Raw genomic sequence first — 20145 nt, 5'->3', positions numbered from 1 at the left:
TCGGTCTCCACGCTTAGGTTCTTGTCTCTCCAGACGCCTCGAATCAGCCAAGACGCCAGGGCTGGGAGCCAGCTGGGCGGCAAGCTCTTTGAAAAAAAAAAAAAAAAGACTTCATTTCCCAAAAGGCCCCGCGCGTGCAGGGTTGCTGGGTAGCGCAGGAAGCGCGGTCCCCTCGGCCGGCTGTGGGCGGGCTTTCGGATCGCGCTGTGCATTCAGGGAAGCGCTTCCAGGGAAGTAAGGAGGCCAACCGGAAAGAAACCCGAAGGAAAAAGGAGAGGCCCATTTTTGCTACGGTGGCCTGGAAGGAGTGGCGGAGGCGGCTCAGGAGAATTGCTCGCTTCTGGGACTCTGTCGGAATGTCTTTCAAGAGGGAAGGGGATGATTGGAGTCAACTCAATGTGCTCAAAGTAAGCACGAGAGGAGAGCGTCGGGAGCAGTTTCACTGCCCTGTGGAGAGCTGTTTTGTTGCTCTGGCAACAGCTGCGGGGGGGGGGGGAGCGGGAGGGAGCGACTAGAGCTGGGTAGTGACCCCTTCTTCGCCCTGTGATCTCTGTTCTCATGGTCCTTATTCCCTTTCAATCCTCGTTCCGGTCGTTTCCCTTCCGCGCCTCCTATCCCTCCGATCCCGTCCGGTTGCCCGCTGTAGAAACGAAGAGTTGGGGACCTGCTGGCCAGTTACATCCCAGAGGATGAGGCGCTGATGCTACGGGATGGACGGTGAGGGCGAGGGGCGATCAAGCCTGAGGGTTCTGCGGTTAGAGGCTTAGTAAAATTTTGTTATCGAGGGGGAGAGCGGGAGTATCTAGGATTCTTTGGTGGGGAGTGAGGGACAGGGATGTGGGTGGTGGAGATGGAGACACCTCAGAGTTTGGCTTTGGAAAGGATTGCTAGGTCAAGGTGGGACCTACAGCCCAGACCCCACTCACCCGGGACCAAATATCTTCTCTCCTCGTCTCCAGCTTTGCTTGTGCCATCTGTCCCCACCGACCTGTACTGGACACCCTGGCCATGCTGACTGCCCACCGTGCAGGCAAGAAACATCTGTCCAGTAAGTTTGAAGGAAGACGGGGTTAGAGAATAAACCCTCCAAATCTCTGCAGATCACTTTTGCCGTTCTGTTTTTAATTCTCTTCCCCTCTGTCCTCAGGCCTGCAGCTTTTCTATGGCAAGAAGCAGCCAGGAAAGGGAATGGAGCAGAATCCCAGACAGCAGAATGAATTGAGGCGATCAGAGACCAAGGCTGAGGTAGTCAGGGAAGGGGGTTGTGTGTGTTTCAGGTGGTCCTGCTGCACACCTTAGGCTTGAAGGGCTTTGCCTTTTTTCTGAAGACTCTGACTCTGTTTCCCATCTCCATACCAGGCTCCTCTGTTAACCCAGACTCGACTTACCACCCAAAGTGCTCTGCACAGAGCTCCTCACTATAACAGTTGCTGCCGCCGGAAGTACAGGTCTGTGGGGTGGGAAAGCCCACCCAGGGGTAGAGAGGGACAGAGGAGATAGATGCCTCTAAAATTATGGTATTCCAAATTGTATTCTTAGGAATACTAGTATTCCAGAGATGTTAACTGGTATTTCAGAAAAAAGAGAATGTTGCCTTTTTTTTTTTTTTTTTTTTAGTTTCGGAAATGGCACTTTGTAATCTTACTTGAAGAATAGTAATATTAATATATTTGAAGGGCTCTACAAAGTCTTAAGATTTTAAAAAAACCTCAAAAATTTTAACCTAGCTTTTTAAAAATTCGTTTGATTCCAAAATTCTTTTTTATGCAGGACACTTATTAATGTCTTGAAGAACACAGTTTAGGAAGCACTGCTGTAAGGGGTTGGGAGTTATAGGAGAATTGGCCCTTTTCCTCTATCACTTTTATAGATGTTGATTCTTTTCTACCCAGACCAGAAACCCCTCGTCCCTCTGTCTCCCATTCCCCTTTGCCACCCCCAGAGGTTGAGTCTGAGCGTGGGAAGATCACCAGGGAACCCATGCCTGGGGCTAGCCCACAGGCCAGAGAGTCAGCAACTGTCTCATCCCCTGCACCCATGAGCCCCACGAGAAGACGAGCCCTGGATCATTACCTCACCCTTCGAAGGTGAGTATGCAGAATCACTTTCTTCAAGTTTTCTGTTTTCTCTCTGACTCTCCTTACTTCAGTCCTTCTCAGTTGTTGTTGTTTTTAAATTCCCATTAACTTCTTAAACCTCTTTTCCTGACCTAGTCTATTTTCTCTGATATTTCTAGCTCTGGATGGATCCCAGATGGACAAGGTCGATGGGTAAAAGATGAAAATGTTGAGTTTGACTCTGATGAAGAGGAACCCCCCGATCTCCCCTTAGACTGACGCCCTCTTTCCCCCTTCGGTTGACAAATAAATTTCCTCAGGCTCTGGGAGCCTAACTTTCCTCGAGTCTGCTTCCTTGTCCCATTTCAGGATTTTATTGGTGGATTTTTTTAAAGTATGCTGCACACCCAGCGTGGAGCTTGAACTCACGACCCCGAGATCAAGACCTGAGCTGAGATCAAGAGTCAGATGCTTAAGTGATTGAGCCACCCAGGTGCCCCCCATTTCAGGATTTCAAATCTGCATTCTCAGCCTGGCTAACTCTTCCCTGCAATGTACACGGCTCCCCATACTTCCAACCCCTCCCCCACCTTCCACCAATGTCATGCCAAGCGTCAGCTGCACGCAGCCCGATGCCCTATTAATAAGTCTGTCAGAAGGAGGTCTTTGCCCTTCATGTTGTCTGCCTTCTTCCCCACCTCCACTCAAAGTCCTTTCCTCCTTCAGATCACATGAGGGTTGTGGATAGGCGCCAGGGGGCCTGGCCACATCTGGAAAGAGGGCTGGGGTAGGTACCCTATGAGAGCAGAAGGGACTAACTGGCATTGGCAGGGCTATGGGGAACACCAAGGGAGGGAGCTCCCCCACCTCCGCCTAGTAACTTGAACCTCCCTGCCTGCTGATCCCCAGAGTATAAATAATCCCCTGATGAACTGGCAGTAACCCTTGGGGGTTAGCGCCAAGATTCCCACCCAAAGCCCAAGGAAGGAGGCAGGCAGAGTGGACAGAAGGGCCTTTATTTACAGGAAGGGGGAGAGATGAGGATTTAGGCATTCATGGCTCCCAGCTCTAGTTGGTAAAGGAAAAGGTAGTGTTATCTCTTTTTTTGCTGGCGACCTGTAACAGGAAAGAGTAAACACAAGTCTTTGTTCCATCTCTTGCTTCCTGCAAGAGTGCTCTTCTTCCCCTTTCCAGTTCCTTGGCCAGACTCATAAATAGGTAATGTCTTAGGCCAGCAAGCATGCGCACCCCACATTAACAAAGCCAAATAAGGAACGACATGGCAAGTAAAAATACCATGCCCACAAACAGGTATGTCTAGATTCTTTTCCACCTTTCTACAGGTATAAATTTGGGGCAGGGGACTTTTCTATCTACTTTCTGGTCACTTATGGACTTCTCACGTGACTGTTGTTTTGGCAGCACCCCAGGCTATTAGTCACTAAGTCAGCTTTCAGGAGGACCCACTACCTCCTTGCCCTTTCCCCCACACAACATGTCTGCATTTACTCACGTAGTTCATTGTTCCGGGTCATGGCCTGGGCTGCCCGAGCTCGTGGCCCCTGCTGTGTAAAGTGGTAGCCAAAGCGAACAATGGAGGGACATTGTTCAAGCACGGTGGCCATCTCCATCTCCACTGCATCACCAGGCCACTGGCGCTGGGAGAGGGAGAGAGGAGACCTGTCAGCCACCCTCTCTGTGTTGTTCATTGTCCCACACCACCAACCATTTGCGGGGACAGAGAAGCTTGTTTCGTCACAGTGGGTGATGAGAGGTACTGACTTGGCTCCCTTCATAGAGACAATGAAGAGGAGAGTTCAGATAAGATCAGATGAGATCCTGACCCAGTGGCTGCCCCACGGAAGAGACTCAGTGAAAATAGCTGAATGCAAAGACCAGGGGAAGGGAATGCTGACCTGGTTGTCTACACGGAGCTCAGTGAGTGTGGCATTTTCCCGAACTGCCTTCAGCACAGCCATGAGCCCTGTGCTGCTGATGAAGTTGGATTCAATGTTCAGGCTCCGTAGGCTACGGTTCTCACGCAACATGTCTGCCACCGCCTGGGTAGTAGGGACTTGGGTTAGGATTAGGGGATAGTTTCACAGATGACTGAGGAGAGGAAGAACAGGAGCAAGAAAGAACACAGCTCTTTGAGAAGGGTCCTTGAGGAGCTGTGGGTGGGGCTAGAGGGAGACGGAAGGGAGCGCAGGTAGTAGGCAAAACACGGAGGTTAAGCGTGCGGTGGAGCTGGTGGGCTGAAAGGGCTGCGGCTCTCTGAGAAGGCGATCTGAGGATTTCAGAGCAATGAGCCATAGGACCGAGGGTGGAGTCTCCATCAGGCTACCCTAAGAGAACACGATGGGAGTAGCGCCCCCAGCATAACCCCTCACGACAGCCCTGGCAGGGGTACATGTCAAGGTATGGGGAGAGGGCTAGGGAATTTCAAGTTGCCTTACGTTGGCGATGGGGTCACCACTCCTTGTGGCCACCAGACTGAAGCTCCGGACGTACGTGTTTGTCTTCATTGCCTCACATAACTCAGTCAGCATGGGTATCGGGATGTCCTGTCGGAGGGGAAGAGATGGCAGGCTAAGGGACTCACATATCTGGGACTCACATGGTTAAATGGGAATTTATTATTTGAAGATTGGGGGGGTCAGATACCTGTATGTTATTGAGGTTCACCTCCTCCAGCTCCTTGTCATTGTTTCGAACACTCTTTAGGATCTCCTCGATGTTCGTAGGATTTGGGGGCTCATCTGGCACTGGCTTATACTTGTCAGGCTGCACCACACCTGGTGGGTGAGGGCCACAAGGAAACCCCAACATGTCCCCCACAATCTCCTCCCCATTGGTTCTCTTATTATTCGTGTACCACATTCTCTCCGTGACCCCCGTTTCACCCTTTGCTACCTTTCCTCAGACCTTGGGACTGCCTGCCATGCCCCCGGACCCACTCACTGCTGATGCCTTCCGTGTTGCAGATCTCTCCGCTGCAGATGGCGTCGTAGTACTGCTTGTTGCTCATCAGCGTGTACATGCCCAGAATGGCTGGAGAGAGCAAGGACAGGGGGTGGGGGTTGTTACCAGTCCCCCTCCGTCCTCATTCTGAAGCGGTGGTAGTTTTAAAGCCTCTTCCACTCTTCCAACGAGGTTCCCACTCTCCCTACGTCCCGAGTTCCCTTCCATGAACTGCTTAAGGTGGTGGTTTGTAAAACTTGGAGACAGGACTAAGGAAAGGTCCCTAAGGAACCCCTAGAGGGTAAGGGAGGGAAAAACGACAGTGTTTCACATTCAGAGAGAAAAAAAAAAAAAGGAAAAAAGGGTGAGGGAGTCTGTCAGACTTCCTCCTGTTTTCAGCCAGGATAGTTCCACTTTTTTCTGCTTTAAAATCCCTGTAAAATTGCCTTTGAGATGTGAACTTGTTAAATTAAAAAACGAATGAGTGAATATATAAACAAAAAATTAAAAACCACGACCTGAGGCTTTCTCTAACATCCGTGTCCTATTCAGGGTCTTCCTCTCTAGTCCCATGCCCTGGGTCGGAACCCCTGCCCCTGGTGTCCCCACCCTCAGCTTGCTACGGCTGCCCACCTGCAATATCACACATTTCCGCGTCCGTCGCATTGGCCAGTGCCTCTTCCAGTTCGGGCTCCAGAGTGATCTGCTCCTGTACAGGAATTTCTCTCTTGGGCTGAATATAGGGTTTCCCTGATGGGGAGATGAAGGATGGTTCAGGTAGAGATCATTCCTCCTAAGATCCTGGTCTCCAGCTTCCTTTCCTTCTCCAGGAGGTGGAGGTCTGGGTCATTAGGGGCCACTGGAAAGCCTGAGTTGTCTACCAGCTCAGAACTCTGGGTCCCCTGACCTCTTCTAAAAGTCGAAGAGTGAATGATGGCATGTAGGTGTCAGGGTGGCCGAGTCCCTGGGCAGCTAGGAGCTGGAAGGTGAGAGGGAAGCTGGAGGGGGTACACTTGAGAAACAACCATTTGGGTTTTGGTAGGCATGGCTGTTAGGGTTTCCGTACCCTTCTTCTCGCCTGTGAAGGGCACCAAGTCATCACGCTCTTTGACCTCTAGTGCCTGCTGCTCCAGGTACTGCAAAAGGGCATCCCGGTCCAGCGGCCCCGTTGGACTCTTCTTTGTCTGGTCACGTTGTCTTAGTCCAGCTGGCAGGAGCATGTTCTTAGGGATGAGTTTTGGGGAGCAAGTCAGACCGCTTCTCTGATCTGGGGTACCTCCAGGGGTCCCTAAAGCATCTACAGACACCTTTTCCCTGGCCCCCTTGGGACTCCAAGCCCTGTAGGCAGCCCTGGTCTTAGCCGCCCAGGGCCCCTCACCCTTCCCAAATGCCTGGAGACTGCTCCTGGTTCCCTGTGCCGGGGCCCCTACCTCGGGGTCCATCTCCTGTAGCTCGCAGTCCAGCTGCTCTAGCTCCTCGGGGCTCAAGGTCCTTAGGATCTCATCTTCATCTATGTCTCTGTATTTCTCCAGTTCCTTCTGATACGATGACATGATGGCCCCCACCCCCTCCCCACTGTGTGGCACTCACGGAGCCTGGGGGACATGGGGAAAGTGATTGGATAATGGAAAGATGTACACAGACGCAGCAGGACACAGACCAGCCAGGGGGCAGAACGGTGAACTAGATGCCTTGGAGGTTAGAAATCTAGTTGGGCATGGAAGGATGGGGGAAGGTTAGGTTGTTTGGTTAGAATCAGAGCTTCCTTCTTCCTGCTTCCCAGCTTCAACCACTCTGGATGGGGATCCCAGGCATCCAAGCTGGATTTGTCTGCCCATTGTCTGACAGAGAAATCCTGGCAGGACCCTCCCCTATAACCTCGCCCGTTGGTGCCTCTTGCCCAAGCACAGCTGCCAGGGCCTCTGCCAACACAGCTGGCCCCATGCCCAGTTCCTATTGAAAGGAAGGGGGGCATACAGAAAGCTTCAGGGAAATTTCTCCTCTCTTCCCCATAATCCAGGCTTTTTCCTAAACTGGTTTAAGAAAGCAAAGGGGGTTGAGGGGAAATGAGACTGTCCTCTTACCCTACCCTCATTTCCTCTTTTATTGTGGGGGAATCAAGATTTCATTTTCTATGTTTGCTAAAACTCTAAATCCCAAGGGAAAGCAAGGGCTCAGAGGAGCTGGGGGACTTCCAGGTTGGGGGAAGGGTGGTATGGTTTCAGGAGAAGGGACTGAGTCCCCATAATTTGTCCCTGGCTTTGGACGGGAAGGTGACACCAGGCCAGTGGGTGGGAAGTGCCATCTAAATGCGATAAAGTTTCTCTAAAAACAGTGGGAAGATTAAACTTTTACAGTCTTTTACATTATGGGAAATACACACAAGCTACATATACACACCATGCCAAATATGAAAGATCCAGAACGTGTGTGAGATACTTGCATTGACAATGTAAACTACGGTTAAGAGGACGGACGGTGGCAGAAACATATGCCGAGGGACAAAGACACACTTTGTATCATTCCCAATAGGAGCCACCCCTCTCCTCCCATCTCCCACCAGGCTCTGATCCATAAGCCCCCTGCCTTCCCCACCTACCAGTCCTGGTGGCCACCTCCCTTCTCACCTCCCCTTCTGTCGGTTGGTCTGTCAGTGCTACTGGAGTACTGTCCCAGCAGCAGGAGGAGCCCGGTGCCGGGGAAGAGGGTGGGGGAACAGTGAGCTCAGCATTTTATTATTTTAGCTCTGGCCAGGTGGGGGGTAGTGGGAGATCACATATACACAGCCCCCATACCCTGCCCAGCCCTGAGAGCCTCTAGTGGCCACTAACAGCCATGGCACTTCCTTCCAACTTCTGCGTAGAAGCCTGAGTCCTAGAAACTGTTCTAGGAGAATCACATAGTTCCTACTCATTTGGTGCCTTGCTATATTCAAAGGAGTGAATATAAGGTGATATAAAGGTAAGTATAAGAATTTTGTTTGGATGTCTAATTTAAAGGTGTTTATAATCCAGCTGGAAGAACGAATACTTAGAATTTAAAATGGGAAGCTCTCAATAAACGCTATTAAACAAAATGAAGACCCATATATACTCAGACATTCACAAAGACTTCTTGCTCCCAACTCTAGATCAGACACCAGACCAAGGGGATCTTCCTCTTTTATTAGATTAAAAAACACAAAACCAGTAGGAACTGCGGGGAAAGAAATATAGAAAAGGGCTGGGCAAAGCTCAGAGTTGACAAAGAAGGCAGGGAAAGAAGGGGAAACGTGAAGAGCCCCAAGTCAGGGCAGGGAAGAGGTTTCCAAGGACGCAACATCTCCTTATTTGATGACAATTTTCTGGCGCAAGGCTCGGGGCCCAGAACCAGGGAGGGGCTCAGGAGGAGGCGGGCCAGGGCCCAGTGCAGAGGCAGTGGGCGGCAGTCCGTGGGCAGTGATGTACTTCTTGTAGGCCTCACGGATGATCTTGAAGGCTCGAGCAGTGGCATAGGGGATGTCTGTGACAGGGTCCCGGTACAGGGCTGGCCGATGGGTCACAGGGCAGACCTCCCGAACAGGGACCTTTGGGGGCCGCCCTTGGGGAAACCATTCCTCAAATGTTGCATCATCACTAAAAGTGATGAAGGTACGGGAGCAGCGAGCTGGAGGGACGACAGGCCCAGTGCCAGGACGGGGAGTCAGTGCAGAAGCGGCGGGAGCAGGATCCAGTCTAAGGGGAGAGACAAAAAAACAGAAAAACCTCTGAGGAGAGAAAACAATAGACACAGAGATCAGACAGGCAAGGAAAGAGAGGAAGCAGACAGAGATGGGAACCTTCTGAGAGAATCTAAGTGACACATGGGGTAGAGCAAGCTGGGCTGGATGGAAAAACTGGAGAGAGAGGGGAGAAGCTAAAAGAAAGAAACACAGAGCTGAGGGAAGAGGACTCTGAAGGACACCTGCGTGTTAGAGAGAGCTGTGTGAGGAGAGCTGAGGAGGGCAGGGAGAAGGCTCTCTCCCCTTCTTCCCTATGACACACTCACCCTTCCACATCCACATTCTCTTCTTTAGGGCCTGGCTCCCCAACAAGCGGCACCGTCACGGAGTGATAGGTGATTATGGGCCCAGGGCACTTCCGTTTCTTGTGCACCTGCTTCTTTTTGTCAGCCTCGAGCCTCTCGTATGTCTCTTCAGGGTCAAAGGAAGGAATGAGGGGATGGTGAGTTCCCCCTGTGCCCACACCACTTCTGTCCCACAGTCTTTCGATGGCCTTCCTGGCTGTCTAGTCCCTGTCTAAGCCGTTCACACAAATCCTCTGAAGGCCCCTAGCACCTGTACTTCTGACATTTTCTGCTTGCCCCCAACATCCTCCCTGCCCGCTTCTCCTGTCCACTTGGTTCCTCGTGCACTCAGAACAGTGGGACTTCAGATCTAGAAGGGACCGTTGGATAAGAAGCCTGCTGTTTCCCTCCACATTCCTCTATGGCTGCCCTGTCTGCTTGCTCCCAGCAAGAGCAGCGTGCTGTCTTCACACATCTTTCGTCGTTACAGAGTTCCTTCCTATTTTAAGCTGACATATGATGTCTGATGACACTTTTACCTTTTTGGGCTGTAAAGGACGCAGGTCTAATCTGTCTTCCCCATGACAGTCCTTTACACAATTGAAATTAGTGTCCATGTCTCTCTAGGCTGATCATAATGCCCGTTTCATCGAGCCATTACGGTTTTGTGATACACTCTCAGACGGGTGCAAGCTGAGCAGCCCACTTAAGCGTTCTGCGTGATCTGTTTGGTATTGCATTGTTTTTTTTTTAAGATTTATTTATTTGGGGGAGGGGAGAGAGTGAGTGAGCACAAGGGAGGACGGAGAGAGGGAGAGAATCCTTAAGCGGATTCCCTAATGAGCTTGGAGCCCGATATGGAGTTCGATCCCGGGACCCTGAGATCATGACCTGAGCTGAAATCAAGAGCTGGATGCTTAACTGACTGAGCTACCCAGGCGCCCTAAGGAAATTACATTTAAATACAGAGATTTCTGGTTCCTCTTAAAATAACAAGAAAATCCGGCAACTCTGCATGTGTATTGTCATGTGGCAACACTGAGCTGAGCGGAATGACTGCCTCTCCTTCTGAGCGCTCCTCTAATTCGCCACCGTCCCCTGGCTGGACCTGTGACACTGCGCTGTGGCAGTTCATGGTTGGTACACACGTTTCCCCCTCAAGGGCAAGGACTGTGACTCATATCATCTACATATTATCAGGGCCATGCAGTGTTCTGCACATTACAGGCACTTAACAAGTATTTGTTAATGCTCAATAGGCCAAAATATTCCTGTCCCTTTCCTCTGAATGAACTCCAAATTTCTGTTTCCTAAATGTGTGTACAATCCTCTAGATAAAGTCAGACCAGAAAAGTGTGCTCTGGAAACCCCACCAATGATTTAGCCTCTTTTGTACTTGGAATTCTGGTTGGTAATATTGCTTTCTTTCCCTTCAACCAACCTTCCAACCTTTCTCCTTTCAGACACTTCCCCGTACCTTCTGGAAATCCTGCTCCATAATCAGCCAATTCATCTATGTCCTCAAGTTCCTCACTCAGCATGCCTTCCACAACTAGTCTTCCTGAAAGCCTGTCACCCCATCAGGCCACCACTCCCCCTGCAGCCCTCTGGTGGAGGCTGCTCGTGCTGCCACATCCCAAGCAGGGTGCGCCTGCGTCCTGTTGAACCCACGCCGCAGCTTTAGATCACTGCTCCTCTACCCATCTGCAAACCCGCTTCCCTTCTGAGACTTACGCCACCAGGCTAGATCACCTCTCCTTCCTGTCATGCTCGGTCGCTCACTCACTGAGGACTTGGGCAATGATTTCCGCTCATCCTTTCCACCCAACTCCTTTCACCCTGGTGACCTCAACGTGTACACAGGTAACCCCTTCAATATCCCATCCCCGCAGTTTCTTTACCAATCTCATCTCTTACCTATTTTCCTGTCCATGGCACTTGAGTTATTCCATTCCGCGACAGCCACAGCCTGTACTTTGTGAGTGCCTGGAACCGCCCCAGCTCTGACACACTACAATCACACATCCGAGGCTCTGGCCACAACGTCCTATCCTTTGAGTCTGTTTGCTCCCTATTCTAGATACCTCTGTTCCTCCTTGATACCTCCTGTACGCAGACCTCTCCACATTCTCTCTACCTGGCAGCCCCCTCCAGTCTTCATTTTCCTTTGTAATTCAAGGTTAGGTTCCTATTATTTCAGTCACTCCCATCAGTCGGAACTCCCTGGCCCAGACCTGGATTGCTGAGTGCTCCTGGAGAAATATTACGCAACGGGGTAGACTGGAACTACCATGAACGCCTGTTCCCAAAATTCAACAGACTCCCCTAACGTCAGCAGAATATTCTATCTCAACTATTTCAAACACTCTTCACTCTCCTCGAGCTTTCAACTCTTTCAACACCTGACAGGTGATAGTGCCTAAAAGACATTAGATGAGAACCACTCCAACATCCTGCTGTGGGTTTACTAACCTCCAACTAGAAGCCATCCTCCCTCCCTCCCTCCCCTAAGCCAATTACTCCACCTGTGCTCTAGCTACCCCTTCCCTCCACCTCTCACTTCTCCAAAAACCCGCACTATTAACTCCTTTCTTTCTTCCCTATCATTAAACTCAGGTGCTTCTCACCAAAGACACAGTTCCTCCAATCTTTGAATAAAACAAACAAGGAAAACTCTGCATTGACCCCAGACCCTATAGCTTTCATTCCTTCTTCCATCCTTCATAGCCAAACTTTTTAAGCCTGCTTCAAAATGGCATCGTCCCCAAACAGTGCTCCTTAAGGTCATCTCTGACCTCTTTGTCACCAAAACAAATGGAAATGTCTCAGTTCTCCTGAGTGGCATCTCTGCAGCATTCAGAAGAGACTCTCTCGCAAACATTCTCTTTGCTTGGCATTCTTAAGGCAATTCTCCTGGAGTTCTCCAACTCTCTGGCCACTGCTAAGCTCCTCATATATGAGCCCATTACATTCTAGTGTCTGCAGGATTCTCTTTGGCCTCTCTCTTCTCTTCCCCATGCTTTCTGCCTGGCTGATCTGACCACTCCAATGTCACCGATGCTATCTGTACTCTACAGACTTTCAAATTTGTTTCCGGCCCAGATCTTTTGTCCAAACCTGGATGTGTATATTGAACTGAACTCTCAGCACTGCCTGGACTGTTCCCAGACTGCTCAAATTCAACAAGTTCAAAAACGAACTTACTTCCCCCCTGCTGAACCTGCTTCTGCAGAGTCTCCTGTGTCAGCTACTATATAAGAAGCCTGGGAGTTACCCTCCTCACAGTGGTCCAAACCAACCAATGAGGTCAAAGGATGTGGACTATAATTTGTGACATCAAGGTCACCTCACGGTTTGTGATGGTTCTCAGTCATTTGAGGGACAGCTACTGTTTGAAAGTACTGAATTACCATCATACAGATGAAGATTAAATATCCGATTTAAAATCAATATAATGAAACAATCATGAAAACACATCCTGAAGATGTTGGAACTGAAATAAATCTTTTCTCAATCATTGTGTTCTTTCGGAGTTATCTAAATTTGAGAAATATAAAAGTGGAATGGGTTGGGTCCCAGATATTCTGTGTAAACAATCTTCCACTCCACATTTGGGCTATAAACATTCAATTATACATTCTTGCTCACCTAAGAGAAAGAAATCAGAGAAAGACTGACTGGGGGAGGGGTGTACAGAGAAAGAAAAAGAACAAATTAAATACTACAGTTGATTCTGTGTTATTTCACCCAATGAAAGTATGCCCTACATTTAGCATTTGATGGGAGGTGTGTAATTTACTGTTCCCTCATGTACCTCTCATGATTTAAGACTCTCAACACCCTATAAAGAAATGTGTATTCTGGGGTGCCTGGGTGGCTCCATCAGTTAAGCGTCCAACCCCCTGATTTCAGCTCAGGTCTTGATCTCAAGGTTGTGAGATTCTCTCTCTCCCTTTCCCTTTTCCTCCCCCCTCCCCCGCCCCCAATTCCCCAGCATTCTTTCTCTTAAAAAAAAAAAAAAAGAAAAAAAAGAAATGTATGTTTTGTACATCTATTATTGTACACGATTGTGTACTCAGCAGATAAACTGAAGAGATTTTAAAGAATTTTGACTTAAAATAGTTCATCTCATGAACTAATTCTGGTGAATTTCTAATTTTCATGATTATCATTAAAGTAGGCATTATCACCCCACTTTGTAAACCAGGACAGCGAGATACAAGTAGATTTACTTAAGTAACTTGCTGGTAGTCTTACAGCCAACGAACAGTACAACTAGGTTTGAACTCAGTTCTATGCAATTCTTATTTCATACCAATACTTTCTCTTCAATATAACTTGTACTTCAGAGCCCTCCTAACTGCCTTGTTCCTTGCTCCTCATCCCACTCTCTGCACTTCCTTCTTTTGATTCCCTTGTTCCAAATCTCCATCTTCCCAACTGCTCAGGTCCTCCAGGCTCCACTTTTCTCATGCTCTTCAGCCCTCTGCCCTCTGTTCTCAAAACCAGACTGACCCAGTGAACGTAAGTTGAGCTCCTCTGTGATCTTGGCCTCTCTGAGCAGCTCTTCCTGGGTCAGTGGCCGCTCAAAATGGGGCCCCTTTCGCCGCCGTGACTGGCCCTGCCTCTCTTGTACCCGAAGGAATGTCTGTCGTGTATGCTCAGCTGTAGACTGACGCATGGACTTCCGACCTGGGAAAGAAGTCAGAGAGGAAGAAATTTTTGAATTCATGTCCACCTCCTTTATTTCTTTATTTTTTTAACTTTAAAACTTATTTGGAAATCATTTCGAACTTACAAAAAAGTTGCAAGAAGAGTCCATAGAATACCTATGTATCCTTTACTCAGATCACCTCCTGTTAACCTTTTGCCCCATTTGCATTGCATGTGTTTTCCCAAATGATCTGAGGGTTAAGTTGCACACATCCTAGCTCTTGACCCTAAATACTTCCGTGTATATTCCCTAAGAATAAGGGTTTTCCTTATATAACCATAGTAATCAACTTTAGTAAATTTAACACTGATACAATACTTTATTATGTTCCAATTTTGTCAATTGACCCAAACGCCTCCACTCACTGTCAGAGCCATCATCCTGTAGTTCTAGTGGCAGCAGTGCCTTCTCTTCTCGGGCCTTCTGAGAGCTACCAGCTGGAGTGCTGACCTTTCGAGGCCTCAAGCTCTTGAGAGGCTCCTGGGGACAGATTGGAATCAGATACCAGGGAACAAAAGTGATAAGGAGAAAGATGAGGATCTTAAAACTAGCACTGTAGGAAACTGGAGTGGTTGGAGGGGTGGAGTACTGGGACCTCATGAAGGGCACAACAGAGATTATGGGAAATTATGTAAGTCCAAGAAAACCAGGATACCCCCAGCACCTTATATGCTTTGGTGACTACTCGGCGCTTCCTTCTTGGCTCTTCTGCTTCTCCATCACTGGATGGTTCATCCCCTTCGTCAATGTCAAAGTCGGAGTCCACCTCATCCTCTGTGTCTGACTGGTCCCCTTGATATTCATCATCTCCCGATTCCTGAGGACATAGGGAGATGAGGTTCTCACTGTCACTGGAGTCATCAGTGCCCCTCCAGGAACAGAATCTCTTTGCTTTCTTGATGTGAGAGTTGCTCCACTCTCCTTCCCAGCCCAGCCCTTCAGTTTCTTCAGGCAAGAAGCCTTCCAAGCTGATGGCCTTTGGCACCAGCACCACCCTGTCCAGCATTAATCGATTGCCCTTTACCTGTAGCACACTGTGTTAAGTGCTGGGGTACAAAAAGATATGGTTTGATCTCTACCTTCAGGGGTCTCACAGTCTGGCAGAGGACAGGACATAATTGTAAAAGGACGTTTGAATACAAGGCAACTATAAAGTATAAAATGGTACTAAATGGTACTAATATGTTACAGGAGGAGCGCCTGGGTGGCTCAGATGGTCAAGCAGCCAACTCTTGATTTCAGCTTAGGTCATGATCTCAGGGTCCTGAGACCGAGCCATGTGTTGGGCTCCACGGTCAGTGGAGAGTCTGCTTGAAGATTCCCTCTCCCTCTGCCCCCCTTTCTCTCTCATAAATAAATAATTTTTTTTTTTTTTTTTTAATGTTACAGGAGCTCAGAGGAGGGCACACTTCCCATACACTGGTGGTCTGGGAAGGTCTAAACTTTAGACTTTATTCCTTTAGAGCCGGGGTTGGCAAACTTTTACTGTGAAGGGCCAGAACGGGTAGTGGGCCAGATTTGGCCAGCAGGTCAGGGTTTGCTGAGCCCTGCTTTAGACTCTAAAGAACACAGAGGATTTGAGTTGTGGTTTAAAATACTGGTAGTGTTTAGAGAGCCAAGAGGGCAGAGGTATCATGGGTAGATGGAATAGCAAGAACGAAGGTGCAGAAGCAGGAATGTGTATACCTTGTTTATGGAATAAAGATTTAGACCTAAGTAAAGCAGACGGTTTGTTTTGGGCAAGAAATCTTCCTAGCTGACTACCTTTGACTCCAGCACAGCCTTCTTCCAACAGTAACTGCCCTATAAGGCTAGAAGACTTGAAAAGCTTGCATCCAGTCAATAAAGAAACTTAACATATCAGACTGATAAACTCATGACTTTAATTTGCAGGCCAGTGATTCTCAATTGTGTCCCTCTCCTTACTCGTCCCACTACTGATAATCACTGTTGAGGTAAACTTTTACTGAGAAATATGTTTCATTCTTCAGGTGTGTTGGAACAGAAAAATAATTGGGTACTAGTACTCTGTATAATGGGGAGTCAATGAAGGTTTGGGGAGATAGAAAAACTGTACACAAGGGGTGTTTCAGAAAGCTCCGGGGTGGTTAGCCGAGTGGAATAGAGAACATGGCGTACCGCCTAGAATTGAGGGGCTACAAGTTAGTATAGAATGGCAGCCACATTGAAAAGTAAAGGGAAAAACACAGTTGAGGGCAGGGGAGTCAACTGGGCAGGGTGGCACCTCAAACATGTGGCTCTCTCTTCAATCAATGATGTAGACAAACAGGCTAATCTTGGTACACTTGCTGCCAAAGCAAGCAAATAGCACAGACAGTTGACACTCCAAGCTAGCCAGAGTTCGGTCTTGCACTGATGACCATCATTTCCTCCCAACTGATGTTTGTAAAAGACAGCCTGGGAACACATTAATCCCCTAGCTCTAACCTGGTATTAAGTCATCTCACCAGAGCGGAGTAGTGCAACTACACATTAGCTTTAGTGTCCAATCAAAATGCTTTCATTGTTAGGGATTTACTACCATTCCTTTGGCTTTTATCAAGGGTCATGAATAGGCATGACTAGATGAGAATGTTTCTACATCATCTACCAAATCCGTTACTCTAGATATCTTATATAAGGATGCAACTCTTCCTGGGATTTAATGCTGAATAAATTTTTCTCTCTTAAAGAACATATATGTCTCTTTCTTACTGAAAAAAGAAATTCAGGGTTTGGCTGCCAGGAAGCTCACGGCTAAATTTAATATCAATTGCTATCACCAATTTAGCAGAGGCTCCTGGTACAATTACTTCTGACCTGTCTCTATTTTTACTGTTCCTACTTTTTGTTTGTATGGTAAGCCTCCTTTAATCCTTTTTGGAAGCATGAAGGGTACATATTAAATAACGACTCGTAAAATGACAGGAATAGGAAAATGGCCTTTGGGGGAGGGATGAGAACATTCTATTTTAAACTATAGTTAGTCAGGGCAGTGTAAGTAATGACTCCCAGTCATCAAGTCCTGTGGATTCAATTTCCTTAATTTGTCTTGAAACCTACTGCCCATGTTTCTCTACTCCCACTACTTCCTTCAAACCACTCTCCTCATTAGAGTGAGCATTCTAAAGTACAAATTTGATCATGGTACTTTGATGAATCTTCTCAGTCCTCTGGATGAAAAGCAAAACTCTTTAACATGGTTCACAAGGCCCACCATGATCTGGCCTTTGCCTACTCCCTCCAGCCTTACCAACCTTTATTCTCCTACAAGGTTTGGAGAAGAAAATAGGCATGCATGTATCAGACTCAGTACCTTTACATATTCTGCCCCACCCCCTCGGTGGGTTAACCTTTCTCCTCACCCTGCTCCCAGCCCTACTGTTACTCATCCAGCCAACCCCTACTTTTCATACTGTAGTAAGTTTAAACATCATGTCTCCCAGGGATGCCAATCCTGACCAATGACTCTGGCTCCCACATGTTACCACAGCACCCTATGCTTACCAGTTTTTTTACTCCTTATCACACAGTATTTCAACTGTTAATCCAGCTGGCCCCCCCACTGGGGTCTGGAATACGAAGAAGAAAGTGGTGTTTTTAATACTCTCTGCTTCCCTAGAACTTAAAACAGTGGTTGGCTTGCCCTCGCTTCTCAACAGATATTTTAAGAACGGATAGATTCAATCAGTACCAGTGCCAATCCAATCCAGAGAATGGACGTATGCCGTTGAAGAAAACAGACCATTTCTAAACGTACAGAGCTTACAACCTACTAGGAAAGTATAAACAAGTACGCAAACCAAATCTAATTACAATTTGAAATATATTCTATGTAGGAAATAAATGGGCCACTTTTTAGAGCAGTCAAGGAAAGGTAGTTAACATTTACACTGAGATTTGAAAGCTGAAAAAAGAGTAGGCTAAGCCCCTCTATTTTAAAGATATATTCCTTTCTATACTTCAGGGGGGTAACCAGGCAGTGGGCCAACGAGTATATACCGCGTGACTACGACGAGCTCGCCTAAGTTGTTAGACGTCAGAAGTGCGGTGAAACATGCAACTAGAGAATTACACAGTTGCTTTCTTTCATATTCTGAGGTGCCTCGGGAGAGCCCTTCCATCCCTGACCCCGCAACCCCATCCAGGACTCTCCTCTCTAGGACTCCATTTTATCCCCCGGCGACTGTCCCACCCGGTCTCTAGCATCAGCTCCCCAGGGCTCCTCTCCATTCCCCGCCCCCTTCTTTGTCCGAGGTTTCTCCGCTCAGGACTCCTTTTAGCTTCCTCCCCTCCCTCTTCCTGGGCCCGGCTCTTGCCTCTGTGAAACCCCCATAAGTCGTCTGGTAGAACTCATCTTCCTCCTCTGCCTCCAGGAGCCCAGAAAGCCGATTCCCCGCGGTCTTCCGGGGGGCCCGGCCCCCAGCCAAACTCATACTGCCTACCGAGACTGCGCCGCTACCAGCAGCCCCTCGCCCAGTGCGGCGGTCGGAGCTCGGCGCTCGACACCACTACCTGCGGGTGGCAGGCGACGGCGGAAGCCCGTCGCCCACAGGCAGAAGTAGCAGAGCATCGAGAGGTTCCAGTCGAGTCAGCCAAACCTTCTCTCTGCAGCCCCGCCCACTGGGGACGCGGAGACCACTCCCCAACTCACGGCCCTGGCTCGCTGCTACCTGGACCGTGGAATGATTCGACTCGGTGTCATCAGGAGCCTCACTACCCTAAGTCCAGAATTTGGGGTCAACAAATGTTCACTTAGAAGTGGTCAGACCCCGTCTGCTCCAGTCCGTTTTCCATTCTGCTTCTAGTAGTGAACTTTTCTAAAAACCCATTTTTTGGTCACTCTTTTCAAAGATCTTTAATGGCTCCCTGGCATCTACAGGTTAAAGTCTAAAATCCTTGAGGCAGAATAATAGTGTGGTTAAGACCATAGCTTTAGAGACAACCAGACTTGAGTTTGAGTTTAAGGTCTTCTAGCTGTGTAATTTTGGACAAGTGGCGGAATCTCGTTTTTCTTATCTGTAAAAGTGAGACTAGCAGCGCCTGGCTGGCTCAGTGGGTAGGGCATGCGACTCTTGGGCATGGAAACTACTTAAGAAAAATAGTAAGATGGGACTAATAATATCTACTTTTTAAAGTTGTTGAAAAAGGGGTGGGGCTATGGGGTGGCTGGGTGATGAACATTGGGGAGGGTATGTGTTGTGGTGAGCTCTGTGTATTGTGTAAGACTGATGAATCACAGACCTGTACCCCTGAAACAAATAATACGTTATATGTTAATTATAAAACAAAGTTGTTGACAAGGTTAAGAGATATAATCCCTGTAAACTGCTTCACACTGGATTTAGTAAGCACATGGATGGTTTGTAGTAGTTATACTATTAGTTATACTATTAACATGACATTCAAGATCTTTAATAATTTGGCCTCTCCCTGCCTTTCTAGCCTCACCTCCTGCTTCATCCTATCCTAGCATCACTTCCCTATTCTCTGTTGGGCCTGCGTGCTTTTCCTTCTTAGGATTCTTTCCTCATCTTGTATACCTGGCAAAATTCTGGTTCTATAGGATGGTGAAGTCTTCTCACTCACCCACCTCGTTTCCTGCCAGTTTCCATAACCATGGAGATCATGCCTCCTCAATTCTCCAGAGTAGTTCCAATCTCAAACAGTCTGTGGCATTTTCAAGACCCTGTGTCAACTTCTCTTCCCATCTTTTATTCTGAAAATATGGTTGTCAAACCGTAGCAGCTGTATGTACTCTTTGATGGCAGCTATTACATTTTATTCTAATGATTTGTATATCTACCTGATTAGCCTGTGACCTTTTTGAGGGCAGGGACTTTATCTTCATCTGTGTGTACCAGGAACTCTCATAGTGCCTAGGACATAGCTGGAACTAAATAATGTCAATTCAATGAATAAATTAATGAATGACTAATTGAATGAATATGGTACCCACCCTCTTATTTTGCATCTAGGTTGATCTTGCCTGCTCCTAGCCCCTCCATTCCGACCTCAGGAACTGTTTTAAGACATGAAGGTCACTTTAATAAAGCTCTGTGTGAGTGTGTGTGTGTGTGTGTGTGTGCGTGCGTGCACAAGCCTTATCTCTGTTAAGTTTGTATATGGGCCCTATTTTGATTGCTCTGCTTTTCCGAAATATATATTGGTAAACTCCCTTTTCAATTTCCTTGGGGGCACCAAGCCAACATGTTCTGCTTTGCTTCTGCTTCCACACCCTGCCACGTCACCCCAGTTCTGCTATGCCAGGAATGTTACTGGGGAAAAGTTGTTCTATGACTCAGAGGACATCCCAGGGATTGAGTGGGAGTGGAGGTAGAGACAAGGTATGGGAGAAAAGATGGGAGA

At 48.0% G+C, this 20145-nt stretch overlaps 3 protein-coding genes across 5 annotated transcripts; 1 reads left to right on the top strand and 2 right to left on the bottom strand.

The window, feature by feature from the left end:
• The first annotated feature begins 222 nt into the window (after positions 1 to 222).
• On the top strand, positions 223 to 3684 carry SCNM1 (sodium channel modifier 1). Its single transcript, XM_026486665.4, has 7 exons — positions 223 to 407; positions 647 to 717; positions 960 to 1048; positions 1148 to 1245; positions 1360 to 1448; positions 1893 to 2087; positions 2237 to 3684. Exons 1-7 carry the CDS (start codon positions 357 to 359, stop codon positions 2334 to 2336), a joined length of 693 nt encoding a protein of 230 aa, XP_026342450.1. The 5' UTR covers positions 223 to 356; the 3' UTR covers positions 2337 to 3684.
• Positions 3055 to 7787, bottom strand: TMOD4 (tropomodulin 4). 3 transcript variants are annotated; one of them, XM_044379624.3, is made up of 10 exons: positions 7646 to 7787; positions 6449 to 6613; positions 6085 to 6241; positions 5652 to 5768; positions 5019 to 5108; positions 4722 to 4852; positions 4514 to 4621; positions 3974 to 4117; positions 3571 to 3715; positions 3055 to 3173 (listed from the first exon to the last, which is right to left on the bottom strand). In XM_044379624.3, exons 2-10 carry the CDS (start codon positions 6569 to 6571, stop codon positions 3151 to 3153), a joined length of 1038 nt encoding a protein of 345 aa, XP_044235559.1. In that variant the 5' UTR covers positions 6572 to 6613; positions 7646 to 7787; the 3' UTR covers positions 3055 to 3150. The 3 variants fall into 3 exon arrangements, with proteins under 3 accessions (XP_044235559.1, XP_026342455.1, XP_044235560.1); XM_026486670.4 differs by having other exon boundaries at positions 7618 to 7761; XM_044379625.3 differs by lacking the exon at positions 6449 to 6613 and having other exon boundaries at positions 7618 to 7719.
• A 374-nt stretch (positions 7788 to 8161) lies between these two features.
• VPS72 (vacuolar protein sorting 72 homolog) lies at positions 8162 to 18315 on the bottom strand. Its single transcript, XM_026486664.4, has 6 exons — positions 18096 to 18315; positions 14441 to 14593; positions 14142 to 14256; positions 13578 to 13754; positions 9045 to 9189; positions 8162 to 8731 (listed from the first exon to the last, which is right to left on the bottom strand). Exons 1-6 carry the CDS (start codon positions 18210 to 18212, stop codon positions 8344 to 8346), a joined length of 1095 nt encoding a protein of 364 aa, XP_026342449.1. The 5' UTR covers positions 18213 to 18315; the 3' UTR covers positions 8162 to 8343.
• Positions 18316 to 20145: the final 1830 nt, after the last annotated feature.

The sequence above is a fragment of the Ursus arctos genome, unplaced genomic scaffold, assembly GCF_023065955.2.
Source record: "Ursus arctos isolate Adak ecotype North America unplaced genomic scaffold, UrsArc2.0 scaffold_12, whole genome shotgun sequence".
Taxonomy (NCBI): domain Eukaryota; kingdom Metazoa; phylum Chordata; class Mammalia; order Carnivora; family Ursidae; genus Ursus; species Ursus arctos.
This window is presented reverse-complemented; position numbering and strand designations above follow the sequence as displayed.